Below are 14,234 nucleotides of genomic sequence, written 5' to 3'. Positions count from 1 at the left end.
AGGAGAGAAAAAAGTCATTGTTAAAATGACCCTTCCACTTCAGTATTATTTTAAGGAATTCTTCCCTCAGTTCTTTCAGTAATTCCATGATTTCATTTTTCCATTTAAATCTTTGACCCATCGGCATTCTATTTTGGTGTAAGAAACAAAGTAGGTATCCTCAGTTTTTCTAGATGGCTTTCTAGTTGTCAGAACACTGTTCGTCCATCAGTGATATGAAATGTTACTGCTCCTGTATATTAAGTTCTTGTATGTATTTGGGCTCATTTGGGACTTGTATTTTAATTTCCTGGATGTCCCGTCCAGTGACGTGGCTGTCCACGCTGTTTTAATTACCTGGCCTTGTGATGGTGCTCCCTTGTTGTGTGGCTCTGAAAACGTTTGAATTCTAATCTCTTTTCTTTCATTAATGACGTTTCTGGATGTTCTTGCTTGCTTACTTTTTTTTTTTTTGGCTGCGCCATGTGGCTTGCGGGATCTTAGTTCCCCAAACAGGGATTGAACCCAGGTCACGGCAGTGAAAGCCCGGAATCCTAACCACTAGGCCACCAGGGAACTCCCTGTTTACTTTCTGTGTGAATGTTCCAGTCAGCTGATCTGACTCTTAACAAAAATAAATCCACCTTTTTGGTTTTGGTCTAATTGGAATTCGTTGAAGCTGTAGATAACTTTGGAGAGAATCATTCCCTTGATGCTCTGGCTAATCTGCAGAGTGTATTTGTGAGCCTCCCAGTGTGATAATGGGGTGTGGCGTTCAGTCGTCACAGCTGCACTCAGCCCCCCTTCCCCGTCTCCGTCTGCTGCACCAGCATCCCTCTGCTACATGTGCCTGTGATACTGGGACCTCTCCTTCCTCTGGCTTTCCTGATTGTTTGTACGTAGGGAGGCTATAGATTCTCATATATTAACTTTTTTTACCTTCTGACCTTACAGCATCTTTTGTTAATTTCACCTCCCCCTTTCCAGTTGTTTCTCTCTCATCTGTGTCATCCTACACCTCTCGCCGTGGTGCTGGCGGGGGCGCGAGGGGGGCAGCTAGTCGTCTTCCCAACTCAGCTGGGACAGCTTCCAGTGTTGAACTGTCGAGCGTAATGCTGGTTTTGGCTTCATGTACAGAAATGAACATGCGCATTCAAACATCCCCACGTGTCTGTAGACGTGAACACATGCAGAATCGCGTTAAAGAGACGTCTATCTGTGCCTGTGTTACTATGGATTTTTAAAACTGGAAAGCATATTAAATTATATTAACTACTTTCGGACTACGTGCACAGAAGATGGAAAGTTTCCCCTTTGGACTTAGTGTCTTGGTGAGGTACATCGCAGATCAGTCGTAGAATCGACCATCTGACTGTGGCATACCGTTTATATGCCCTGCTGTTTTATTTCCCACGGAGTTTTCATGTTTTGAGGAAAATGAACCTTGCAAGGGGCATGCTCAGAAATGTGGCTGGTTGAGAGACCGCCTGCCGATGCAGGGGATACGGGTTCATGCCCCGGTCCGGGAAGATCCCACATGCCGCCGAGCGGCTGGGCCCGTGAGCCATGGCCGCTGAGCCTGCGCGTCCGGAGCCTGTGCTCCGCAACGGGAGAGGCCACAACAGTGAGAGGCCCGCGTACTGCAAAAAAAAAAAAAGAAATGTGGCTGGAGTCCGGTGTGCAGACCTAGGGCCCGGAGGGTACCTGCTTGGAGTGTGTCCCTCCTGTCCTGGGGGCCCCGGCTGCTGCTCCCTAGGATGGCACAGACCTGGCGTTAGCCCGAGTCTACTTGCCCCAGATGCCTGAGCGCTGCTGGCACAGAGGTGCTTGTTACTGGCCCCGGACCTTGGGAAGAGCCAGGGAAGGTAGGGGGCACGGGTGATGGGCCCATCATAGCTGTGCCGGAGAAAAGCATAAAAGAGTATTCTGAGAAACGTCCTCAGAAGAATAAGCAGGGACCGCGAAAACACAGTTGGCTCCTAGCAAATCGAAAAGAACCTTATCTGTCATCACTAGTTCATCCTTTATCTTGAAAATTCGAGAACTCAGAGGGTCTCTCCAGTGGGGCTGAGGCGGAAGGGGTGGGTTTCACCGTCCGGAGTTGATGCTGCGGCCGGGAGCCGGCAGGGGTAGCAGGGCCACCTGGGACTCACGAGAGGCAGTGGAGCCCTGAGCCAGAGCGGCACCAGCCTCCATAGCTGTCCTTGTGTGGAGCACTGGGGAGCATCCGCAGGGAGGGCCAGAAGGCGCCACTGTGCTCCTGAGACAGGGACACAAACGCGCACCAGGACCTGTTGGACCCCACCCAGGCTGTGACGCCCTGGCCTCTGGGCTAGGATGCCTGCCATGCCCTGATCACACTGCCCTGAAGACCCAAATTGGGGTGCACGGGGCGGGCTCCGGAGCCCCTGCCTCGAGGTGGTTTCGTTTGAACGTGTACATCTTCAGTCTCATATGTGAGCAGTGAAAGGGGACACCTTCTTCCCAGCCAGGGCTTGTCTCTGCTTCTGAGTCGGGGACCCCAGCAGATTGGGAGCCTTGGGGTGTCGCATCGCACATGGTCCCCAGGCCAAGCCCCTGGTTTTGCCGTATGTACCTGGGCTGAGACGTCAGGATGTGTTTGTGTTTCTCCTGGCGGTTCTGCAACTGGTTAAGAAGAACAGAAGTCAGGGCTGCGTGATCAGACGTCTGGTGCACCCGGCTCGCTCACCAACCTTGTCCCGTTTCAAAGCAGCTCTGGATTTGCAGGAAGTTGTACCTGGAAGACGGGTTCTGCAGGCACAGGTGCCCTCCTGTCCCCGTCTTGAGGCCATGACAGCCCTGTACCCCAGCTGGCTCCCCCGTGTTCCCCATCATTCCATCACTGCTGGCTGGTGCGGTACAGACCTCAGCTGTGGCCCCTTCTTCTGGGAGCAGCATCTCTTCCTTATCAGGACTTTGGGGGAACTGATGACTGTCCCTGTTCACACATGTGCGGCATCAGCCTCCCAAACTTCATGGCAGAGCGGCAACCTGGGAGCTCTGGCCTCTTGTGACCCTGGGGCCTCATGGACGCCTCAGGCCTTTGGTGGGGTAGTGGTGGGGGTCTGTGGTCAGTGCATACTTGTCATGGCTGCCCCAGGGAGTTGGCCAACACCTGTGCCCTTTCCAAAGTCTGGCCCACCTGGAGCTCCTGACACTGCCCTGGGGGCCTTGTGCCCACCGTGGCTCTGGCTGACTCTTGCCTCCCCACACATGCCTGCTTGCAGACTGTGATCTGGTCACTGCATCAGCATCACCCGTGGACCTAGATTCCCTTGGTGTGAGGCATGGCCCTCCCACGTCCTCACTGACGCCAGCCTGCCATTAATCCTCTGCTCCCCTCAAGCTGGGGTGGCTTTGGCTTCCCTGCCTGGAGGTTTCTGCGGACTTGTGGCATTTCTTCAAGGCAAAGGGTGAGAGTGGAGAGCTGGGACTGTGACCAGTTACAAAGGCTCTGGCAGGGCCAGCAGGCTGCTCATGCTCAGACAGTGGTCAGCTGGCAAGTACCCCACAAAGCCCAGGGCAGCTTGAGAGCCAGGTGTGTCAGGGGACGAGGGGGGGTCTCGGCGAAGGGTGGGGTGGAGACTGCCGCCGGGTGGGGGAGCGTGGGTGGGGTATCTTCTTGGACAGGGTGGAGCCAAGGAACACACTTGGCTAGTGGGCTCGTGGGATGTCTGGGCCGGGGGCAGTGGCAGGTGTGTGTGTGACACCAGGCGGAGCTTCCTGGCTCTGTGCAGGCTCTTCTTCGTAAATTGAATTTAAGTTGATGCTTTCTTGGTCTTTTTTTGGGAAGCTTGCTGTCTCCCAGCATTGATGGAGCTAACGTTTTTTATTTTGTGCGCAATTTGTTTCTTTAAGGCCAGAAAGCCAAGGGTTGAAATAAATCATTCAAAGCCAGGGATGAAATGTTGCCTTTGGCTTGTCCGTCTCCCGTGGAATGTTCAGTGATGTCCCTGTAAAAAAACCCAACAAAAAACAACCAAGCAGATGTCTTCATCTCTGTGTCAAAACCATTTTAGGGGCTGTCCAGATCAGGGCCTGGAGGGGAATGGGGTTCTGCTGGTGAAGCCCAGACTCATTGGGATCCCCACCTGGCGCTGTCCTGGGGGCCCTTCTGGAGCTGTCATCCCCCCTCTGGCCGGCCACGCAGGCAGAACCACTTTGGCCGTTTGAGTATTTCAGGACTCTCACTCGGTCTTGTCCTCATCCTGTCAGTGCTACGGGGTCCAAGTCGGGACGTGAAGTTCTTTTTGTTGTTTCTCTGGAGAAATACGAGATGCAAGGGATTTAAAGTTTCTTTTAAATTTTTTAAAACTACTTTGGTCGCCTCTGGATACCATTGCTCTTTGAATCTTCCCTTCATGGCGAGTGGGTATAACACGCTACTCTTTGAGCACACAGCTGAAGCTGGGAATCCACACATTTTTAAGAAAATAACTTGGGGTGGGGGCGAGAGTCAGGAGCTCTTGACCCCAAGCTGCGTACAGTCTTCTGATGCTGCTCAGACCCCAGGGGCTCAAATCCAACAATGTCCCCATGCGCACCTGACTAAGGCCGGCTGGTGGTCAGTGCCGGAGGGGCCTCTCAAGTCCGTGGTACTGACCAGGCCACCCTGAACCATGGCTGATCCCGGAGCACGGCCAGCATTTTGCTTCCATGAGCCCTGAACCAGCTCAGTGTTTTCAGAGTGGCAGCGGTTGAAACAGACTTTCTCCCCAAGGTTCTCCTCATTTGCTGGACCCACCTTCAGGAGCACAGGTCCTTTCTTCCTGCACAAAATCTTTCTTCTCTAATTGTGTTGGGCCTGGGAAAGTCTCAGCGGTTCTTTTGAACAGATATATTTCAAAGAGTCAATGTGCCTTTCGGAAAAGGTTTGAGTTCTGACTCTGAGAGCACGTGGAGGTGGGTGGTGGGGCCCCCTGGCTCTTCAGGCAGGCCGCCTTGTGGTCCTCTCTGCGGCACCAGGAGTTACGGCTCCTTGGGCAGAGCTGCATGGGCGGGGCCTGGCTGGGAAGGGCAGAACAAGCAGTGTCCACTGCTGTGGCAGCAGAAGTAACATGGAGAGTGTCGGCCCAACGTGTACAGGAGCTGCAGGGGAGACAGAGTTACACAACGTGGGGTTCGTGTACTGAGTCACCGAGGGCAGCACTTATGATCAGCCTGGGGGCCACAACAGGAGGGACCGGGTGGGGATGAGGCCCCTCGGCGAGCAGTAGTGCCTTCAGCTCAGCTCGCTGGGCAGCACCGATGGGCACCGACGGCCAGAGGGGGCGAGGAGCCACCTCCTTCCCAGCCGTCTCCCCGGCTGTGCCCTGCAGCTGCAGGTGTGTCTGGCTTGCTGGGTGATGTTGGGGATAGGTCATTTGTAGCCGGGCACCCAGTGGTCTGGGCCCTCTACTGGGTGAGGGGGTGGGACAAGCAAGGGCCCCCTTCAGGTTAGGCAGATGCCCCAAGATTCTTGCTCTCCTGGCCAGAACCATCAAGGGACCCAATCTCTGCAGCATTAGGCGTGGGGAGGCGTGGCTGCTGGGTTCTCCAGGGTGCCTGGCCGGTGGGCTTGGGTCTCTCCAGCCAGCAGGCCCCTCCATGTCATACTTGCTGCCCCTGCTGTCTTCAGGCTCCCTCACGGCAGCCCTGCCACCCCACCGGCCCCATCACCAGTGTGGCTCCTGCAGATGTGGCCCATGATTCGGTCACGCTGATCAGTTAGCGACCATCGTCTAGTGGTCAGTGTGGTTGGGGCCTCTGTGGGCTGTGCCCCGCCCCCCAAGAAGGGCAGGGGCATAGGGACTGCATGACCCCTTTAGCTCTTGGGGTCTTTGTCTCGTCCAGGTGGTGCTCTGGGTCGGCCTGGGCATCCTGGTGGTCAGCACACACACCACCCTGTCCGTGAGCCAGGAGGCCCCTGTGGACTTGGCAAAGGAAGCCCCAGGCAGCAGACTTGGAGAGGCTGAGGGCGCGATGAAGGCAGAGGCAGCCCAGCTCCCAGGTACGCGGCTCCCAGGTACGCGGCTCTCAGGTATGCACACAGGCCTGCAGCCTTCTTGGGGACACCCCAGCAGCGTCATCTTGGGGTCACGGGGACCCAGGTGGCACTTCCCAGGCTGTCTCACCTGCCCAGTTGCCTCCATCCTGTTTGGGTGATGGAGGGGGTGGGGGGCCTCCAGGGGGCTGGCGGGTGCGGCCACCTGCGTGCAGGGGACAGACAGATGGCAGGCAGCCGGGCCAAGATCTGAGCACCCCGTTCAGAGCGCTAACAGGTGAGTAAACTTGGGGGTGTCGTTCACGTTTGCCTGTTTTGTTTTGAGGGTGTCAATTTTAAACTAGGTTTTCCTGGACAAAGTCAGTTATGCCCCTCAGCTTTGTTTCGTGTTTCACTTTATGTATTACTTGTTGACCTGCCCGTTGATAGAGGGATGAGCCACACTCCCTCATGAGCTGCAGGCCTGCCTTGGAAGGCCCCCCAGTGCAGTGGCCCCATTGCCCATATGTGGCAGGGCCCATGGGGTGCAGGGTGGTTTCTAAGTGCGGCTTTCTGGGGTACAGCAGGAGCTCCGTTGCATCTGGGGGGATTGGGAGAGAAGAGGTGTCTTGGAGCCTGTGGCCTTCCCAGGCCTTAGATGGGAGGGGTGCGGGGAGGGCTCCCTCCATCTGGCCTCTCGCCTTCTAGGACCTCCGAGCGGCATCAGGTTCGGGTACTGGTCGGTGGTGCTGTCTATGATGACGTTCATTCCAGGGGCTTCTGCCCTGACAAGGGCTGGGTTTTGTGTATTCATACTAATGGTGTGTGCGTGTCTGCTTACCTTCCCTGCAAAGAAACCCCTGGCTTGGATTGAGATTCCCCAGGCTGCCTGCCTGGCATTCCCCTCTGGGGGAGCAGTGCTGGTTGCTGGTGGATTCCAGGTCCCTTTGAGTGGTGATGGCTAAGAAGCCCAGAGGAGCCCTGGTCTCCTCAGCTACTGTGATTGACAAAAGGAAAGGTCCCAAGGGCTGTCCAGGGAGGCAAGTGTGCTGGGTGCTTGCAGGGCTGGGCTACCCGCAGTTGGAGGTATGGGGCTCTTGGATGTGTTGCTGTCTCTGTTCCAGCCTTACCTCCCTGTGCTCAGAAAGGCCCTGCAGTGCCAGCACCCCACACCAACTTCCTGAAGAACAGTCTATCCTGGGGCTCTTTTGGGGGAGCTCTGAGCCCAGAGTAGCTGGGCATGCTCTCCTCTGCCTTCCTGGGATGGCGAGAGCCGGCTAGAAGACTCTCCCTTTGGGGGTCCCCTGCAGAGGGGACCCCTGGGAATAGCGGGGCTCAGCAGAGAAGTTAATCAGAGTGGTCAGAAGCTGCCTGGGGGACTTGCCTGGTGGTCCAGTGGTTAAGACTCCTCGCTCCCAATGCAGGGGACCCAGGTTCGATCCCTGGTCAGGGAACTAGATCCCTCATGCTGCAACTAAAAGACCCTACATGCCACAACTAAAGATCCCACATGCCACAACTAAAAGATCCCTCATGCCGCAACGAAGATCCCGCATGCGGCAACAAAGATCCCGCATGCCACAACTAAGACCTGGCGCAGCCAAATAAATAAATAAATATTCAAAAATAAAGAAGAGGGCTTCCCTGGTGGCACAGTGGTTAAGAATCCGCCTGCCAATGCAGGGGACACGAGCTTGCGCCCTGATCCGGGAAGATCCCACATGCTGCGGAGCAACTAAGCCCGTGTGCCACAACTACTGAGCCTGCGCTCTAGAGCCTGTGCTTCAGAACAAGAGAAGCCACCCCAATGAGAAGCCCGCGCACCGCAGCAAAGAGTAGCCCCTGCTTGCCACAACTAGAGAAAGCCCACATGCAGCAACGAAGACCCAATTCCGCCAAAAATAAATAAATAAAATAAATAAATTTATAAAAATTAAAATAATAAGCTGCCTGGGCATCCCACAGCAAGTTGCATGGATTCAGTACTTTGGATGGGAAAAAAGCCTCCTTGAAGAGGGAGATAGGTGTTGCTCCTCCACCCCTGTTGACAGCCCCACTGGGTCCCTCACTCTCGGGTGTCCTGGCCCTGTGTGCTTTAAGGGCACCTCCAGCAGAACTAGTCTCGGACACCAGTTTCGCATCTCAGCTGGCTGTGGGCCCGCCCAGTAGGGCTTCTCGGCATCAGTTGACATAGTCGGCACTGGGCTACCTGTCCCCACGGCGCTGTGCAGCCTCCAGCCCACGGCCTGCACGAGCAGCTGCATCCTGTCGTGGAGGCAGGCCCCCGGCTTACCTGGAGCTGCCGCGGCCACATCTGGTTTCCATTTCTTCCACGAGTCTGTAACAAACACATGGCCTCTCTTGGAACCACATGCCGTTTGTTTAACTCAGTCTCCGTGTTTCTTGCCCCCGGCCTCCCCGTCATTGATGGGTTGCCTCGTTGAAGCAGAGCTGGGCCCGTGGGGCCTTGGCCACGTGCCCTGCAGACGTCTGCCCATCAGCGTGTGAGGTGGGTTTACTGGCCTCTTAGATGTCGAAGAGGCCAAAATGGTATGAACTTTCCTTAGAGCCCGAGCTGGCCTTAGGACTGGGGGAATCCTGCTCTCCTGGGGACATGCGGGACTGGCCACCCCCAGCCTGTCACTCTTAGCAAGTGCAGAGCCCAGGACGCACCTGGTGTGGACTGAAGAGGTGGCCGAGCCCTTTAGGAAAGGCTACGAGGCTGCTCACCTGAGGCTCATGGCCTGCTCAAGGGTCTGGCGGGTGGGTTCAGAGTTGGTGATACTCTCAGCTCCTCCTTTGAATGTGGCCTTGTCCCCTTTCTTCCTCTCCCGCCCAGCCTGCAGCTTCTCTTGGTGTTTGGGGGCCGCCTTGGCCACACCCATTACACAACTCATCCCTTTCCCCATCAGGGACACGGCCCGGCTTCTGCTGGATGGGGAAGAAGAGGAAGGGCCAGGACGGGGCCTGTGGGCAGCAATCCGTTCGTGTGGGGACACAGGTGACCTGAGCGGGAGCTTGCCCCCCACAAGCTCCTACCTAATTGTTCTTCCGAGGATGCGTCCCTTGTGCTGCTGCGCCAGCTGCCGGTGCACGCAGACAGGAAAGCGTCCAAACTCCTGCGACAGATGCCGGCATGCCCACGGGGAGGCCCGGCTCCACGCCTGCCTTCTCTCCTTGGTCCCCCACAGCTCTCCCTGTGCCCTGCAGAGAAGGGGCTATTAACACCGCTCTGCCGAGTGACTTCAGTTTTTCTGCCCGTTTGTCAGGACAAGGCTGTGAGCTTATTTCACCGGTGCTAAGATAACCACGCCAGCCGCGGCTGAACCCAGAAGGACTCCTTGGGGGCGGGAGGGGTGCTGCCTCCCATGTCCAGCCCCGAGTGACCGGCCCATGCCCCCTCCACCTGCTGCCCGCGGGCAGACGTGCCTGTCTGCAGGAGAGCTGTGACGGTGAGCCAGATGGGGCCACCGGGCCACCCGGCTAGGACTTTGGGTCAGGGGCCCATTGGGATTCCTGCACATTCAAAAGGGTGTCATAGTCAGCGTTTCTCTTGCTGCCTGCTGAGAAGAGTTGGGGGTAACAAGTAAAACCTTCTCAGGGCAGCAGCGAGGCGGGCACTTCGAAGGCTGTCAGGAAAGTTACTCAGGAGCAGCGTCTGGCCTTTTAAAGGAGCGTTGGTGGCTGCTCCTGCTCTCCGCATGGCCCTGGGGTCCCGTGTGTCTCCTGAACTTGGGGTTCCCCTCCAGTCAACAGGGACTCCATCTGTGGGACTCAGGTGTGATTTTGAAAGTCACTTCATTTTTGTGCTTGGCAGTCAGAGAGGACTGCTTCCATCTTTACTGATCACAAGATACAGAAAGAGACGCCCCTGGACTCAGAATGGGGTCCTGCAGGGGAGAGTCGACAAAGAGGAGCCCCCAGCCCAGACCCTGTCTTCCAAGGTGGAACCAGCCTTGAAGGCAGATTCTCGTTGCCGTGGACAGGCCTACTCAGGACGTCGCACCTGCAACCTGACACACATACCCAGATTTTAGAACTGCAGGTGTCTATGGCCTTTGGTCCCCTGTCTCCCTAAGCCAGTTACAGAACCACCTGGCGCCTGCACTGGACATGGGAAGGAGAGTCTGATGGGTGACCGTCCATCGGCCTGTGTGTCTTGGGAGCTCCTGGCCAGAAGCACCATCAGGAGGGTCTGAGTGTGGGATGAGGCCGTGCATGTCGGGATACTCTACCGCCTGGCAGAATGAGGCAGGCATGGCGTATGTCTGTGTGGTTTCCACTTTGGGGAGCGGAGGCCATGACCTTGAGAATGAGAGGAGGCCCTTCCAGGCCGAGGCGCCCTCTGCTGGCCACCCGCCGCTGACCCACTGCCGCCTCCAGGAGGAGAAACGGTCCAGGGTCGGCCCGGCAGCCTTCGTCCTTCCCTGGGGTGATGACCGATGACCGCACGGGCGATTTCCTGTCTGTGCCACCGCGGGCGCCTCATTCCAGAGCCTAGCTGCAGGGCAGACGGAGTGTGGGCTGGTTTTCAGTTACTAATTAGGAAGTTCTGTGTTAGTTTTACTGTGGCCCAGAGGCATTGCTGGCAAACCGTCCTCATGAGGAGCTCCGTTCCTTTTAGGAAGCGCCATGTCCATTGCCAAGGACAGCTGTGAAGTGTCGGAGGCCCGGCCGCTGCAGGCAGGGTGGCTGCGCTGTGCACTCTGTGCCCCTTGCGCACCTGAGTCTCCAGGTCGTTCCTCTGCCTGACGGCCAACGGGTTTTGTTGCCTGCTGAGAACATGACTTGTTCCTATGGCGTGATGGAGTGGTTGTCTGTTTGTCGTGTTCTTCCTTCCCTTCCCGGCCCCCTTTCTCGCTTTGTGATCCGCTGGATAGACACCTCTTGATTCGAGCACAGTGCTCTCTGCGGGCTGGGGATGGGGGTGTTAACTGTGGTGTGGCGAAGAGCCGCATGCGTATTAGAATCAGCTGCTTGATTGAACTGTGGGTCCCGAGTCTGGCTCCTGCCCAGCACGATCCCCCTACAGTTTGGACACTAAACCTCAGCTGCTGAAGGTGCCCCCGGCCAGCATGGCAGGTCAGCCTGGTCCCTTCTCCTCCTTTGGGGGAGGGAGCAGGCCCACCTGAACAGGACTGTTGTGAATCCCCCCAGAGGCCCTTTCGGGATTCCGCCTCCCCTTTTGCATGCAGCTTGTGCCCTGAAGGGGGAAACCAGTTGCTTCAGGCCTCTGGGATGAAATGATTCTTATTTATTTATTTATTTATTTTTATTTTTGGCTGCGTTGGGTCTTCGTTGCTGTGTGCGGGCTTTCTTTAGCTGCCATGAGCGGGGACCACTTCGTTGCGGTGCGTGGGCTTCTCATTACAGTGGCTTCTCGTTGCGGAGCACAGGTTCTAGGTGCACAGGCTTCAGTAATTGTGGCTCGCGGGCTCTAGAGCGCAGGCTCAGTAGTTGTGGTGCACGAACTTAGTTGCTTCGCGGCATGTGGGATCTTCCCGGACCAGGGCTCAAACCCGTGCCCCTGCATTGGCAGGCGGATTCTTAACCACTGCGCCACCACGGAAGCCCCGAAATGATTCTTTTTACACGTGTTTTTTCCCCAGATAGTTTTTTAGTTTCTGCCACGTTTGCCTAACAGGTAGAAAGTGGTTTTGTTAATGGAGAGAGTTTCCTAATAGGCTCCATTTTGGCCCAGTTCGGCGGGCCATCCTCGTGCACCTCTCCCCGAGGACCCGCGGTGACTGTGCAGGTGAGCTGTTGGACCTGCTGGAGGATGAGATGGCTTGTGGGATGCAGGCATGCGTGGGAGGCAAGAGGGTCCAGCTTTGTGGGCTACACCTCTTTCTCACCTTCCTTTTGATAGGAATTTTCACTTCTGCAGCAAGAAGTTGACAGAATTGCAAATCAACCTCCCTCAGGCATTTTCCTTAAGCATCCCTCGTCCTCCCCTTCCCCCTTGGCCTACAGCAAGGGGTTGGTTGCGCTTGTGCAGGATGGCTGTCCCCAGGCCTCAAACGGTGGGTTCGTGCTGCCACCTGGTGGTGATGGCCAGGCTTATGCAGGATGTCGCTCTTCTGCACCCAGTTAGGTGTAAATTGCATTTTGACGTATTTTTGTTACGAACACACATGAAAAATGACAGGTTTCTATACTACTTAACTGCTAATGATTGAACAGGAAAAAATATAATTGCTTAGGCTCTGCCATTCGACTGGGAAATGTGATTACAATCCAGGGAAAACTGCCCAGTTGCCGTGCTGATTGGCGGTGTGGCCATGTGGAAACACCGCTCAATTATCTGTGCCGTGCTTACAGGCCAGAATCCAATTGTGGACGTGGCCGAGGACAGCCGAGATAAGCCGAAGCTACCAAATGAGAAAGATGAGATGGAGCAGGCCCAGATTAAGGGCCCCGTGAATGTGCCCCCAAGGGAAGACGCCAAGGAGAAGCAGGAGGAGGCACAGCTGGATCGCCCTGGTCAAGGTGCTGTGACGGCCCGGGCGGGGGTTGGGGGGTGGTGTCCACGGGGGAGGGACCTAAGCTGGACATCAGCCACGTGGTTGGTCGGGAACGAACTCAGTTCACAGGCCTGGAGAGGGAAGGCCACCCTGGGAGGGAAGGCCAGGCCACCCCACCCACCCCACCCCCACCCACTCCCCCACCTCGGCCGTCTCCTTCCAGGAGTTGCGGTACCTCTGGGCGAGGCCCACCGCCATGAACCCCCAGTCCCTCACGACAAGGTGGTGGTGGACGAAGGTCAAGACCCAGAAGGACTGGAGAAGGAGCATCCGTCCAAACGTGTGGATGAAAGGGCCCTGGGGGGCAAGGGTCAGATGGTGCTACCACTGCTGGATTCAGAACGAGAGAGACCCAGACAGGACCAGGCTTTGGAGGCAGCGGGTGGTCTTCCTAAAGATCCCCAGAAGGTTCCAGAAGAAAATGGTCAGCCAGCCGTTGAGCCCCTGAAGGAGGACCTGGGGCTGGTCGACAGGGGTGCGCATCCAGGGCCCCAGGCAGTGCTCCCTGAGGGGCAGGACGTCCTGGTGGCAGGTGCAGGGGCCATAGCAGACGGTGCCCTGCTGCCCGGCCATGCCGTGGGGGCCATGGGCAAGCTGGTGGAGAAGAACAAGCACGGTGGGTGTGGGCTCCTTCCATGTGGGGCCTGGGAGAAGCTGCGGAGGGGGCAGAAGCTGACCGTCCTCACTTCTGTCCTACTGCCTGTCTTTTCTCGCAAGATTGGCACGTGCGTGCAGCAGCCCTTCTGCAGCTGTCGGGGGCTTGGCAGCTCTCCTGATCAATCTGTCACATGCTTGTTTGCCAGACCCGTAAACGTCAGATGCTGAGCCAGTCCTGTGTGTCTGGGCACACACGGGGTGCCTGGGCACACACACGGGGGCGTGGCACAGGCCTGACCGGGTGGGTGGTGCATGGTTAAGTGCCGTCTCAGAGCTGCTGAGGACGGTCCCTGCATGTTAATTGGCGAAGGTAGTTAACACTGGCTCCCTGCCGCCAGCCTGTGACATGTTAAATATCTTTTATTACCTCCCTGGTACTCATCGGGTTGAGTACACACTGCCACAGGGGAGGGAGGGGCGACGTGGAGGGTGATTTTAGGAAACCTCTGCCTCCTTCTCTTGTCCCTTCTCTACGTTCTTCTGAGTCTCCTGCCAGCCTCCTGAGTTTTTGCCGTGTGTGCAGGTGGGAAGGCTCCCCTCCCGGAGGAGAAGCCAGGCCCAGGGGCAGTGCCGCAGGCAGAGCCTCGAGAGCAGAGGACCTTGGAGGGACAGGGCGGGGACCACGCCGGGGACCACGCGGGCAGCAAGCTGGAGGGTAAGGCCTTCACTTTCTCTCTGCATCCTCTGGGGGCCTGGAGACACCTGCCCCTTCCTTCCAGAAGCGGAGTGATGTAGGGAAGGAGCCACAGGTGCCCGTTGTCTTGGGGGCCTTTCCAGGGCCTCAGCCTCTACACTTGCCAGTTTCCTGCTGAGGAAAGATCTTAAATAGCTCCCGTGCCCACTAACAACCTTTTGTGCTCCTTTTTCACCTTCCTAGGAACGTTTTCTATCTCCTTTTCTCTCCCTTTTTAAAATAACCTCTCACTGTCACGTGACTTTCTGTTACCATTTGGATCTCATTTCAAAATAGATATGTTAATATTTCCAACAAGTCGGCCCAGTGTGGGGGCATTAGTGAGGGTGGGAGGGCTGGTGACTCACTGCTGTCTTAGCTCTCCCCCCAACCCTGTGGCAGCGGCTCCCACCCCTTT

The 14,234-nt window shown here is 56.6% G+C and overlaps 1 protein-coding gene across 3 annotated transcripts in view; it reads left to right on the top strand.

The window, feature by feature from the left end:
* Nucleotides 1–14,234, top strand: part of SLC38A10 (solute carrier family 38 member 10) — a 42,037-nt gene that overhangs the window by 22,967 nt on the left and 4,836 nt on the right. Inside the window, exons 11-14 of one of the 3 annotated variants that reach the window (XM_082861045.1) lie at nt 5,833–5,989; nt 12,284–12,451; nt 12,650–13,102; nt 13,667–13,798. In XM_082861045.1, coding sequence (XP_082717171.1) covers nt 5,833–5,989; nt 12,284–12,451; nt 12,650–13,102; nt 13,667–13,798 — 910 coding nt within the window. Of the gene's footprint in view, nt 1–5,832; nt 6,005–12,283; nt 12,452–12,649; nt 13,103–13,666; nt 13,799–14,234 lie in introns of all 3 variants that reach the window. The other 2 variants (XM_082861046.1, XM_082861044.1) reach the window with 2 other exon arrangements.

This window comes from Leucopleurus acutus, assembly GCF_964270905.1.
Source record: "Leucopleurus acutus genome assembly, chromosome: 19".
Lineage (NCBI taxonomy): Eukaryota > Metazoa > Chordata > Mammalia > Artiodactyla > Delphinidae > Leucopleurus > Leucopleurus acutus.
Note: the sequence above shows the minus strand (reverse complement) of the source record. Positions and strands in the feature narration are given on the sequence as shown.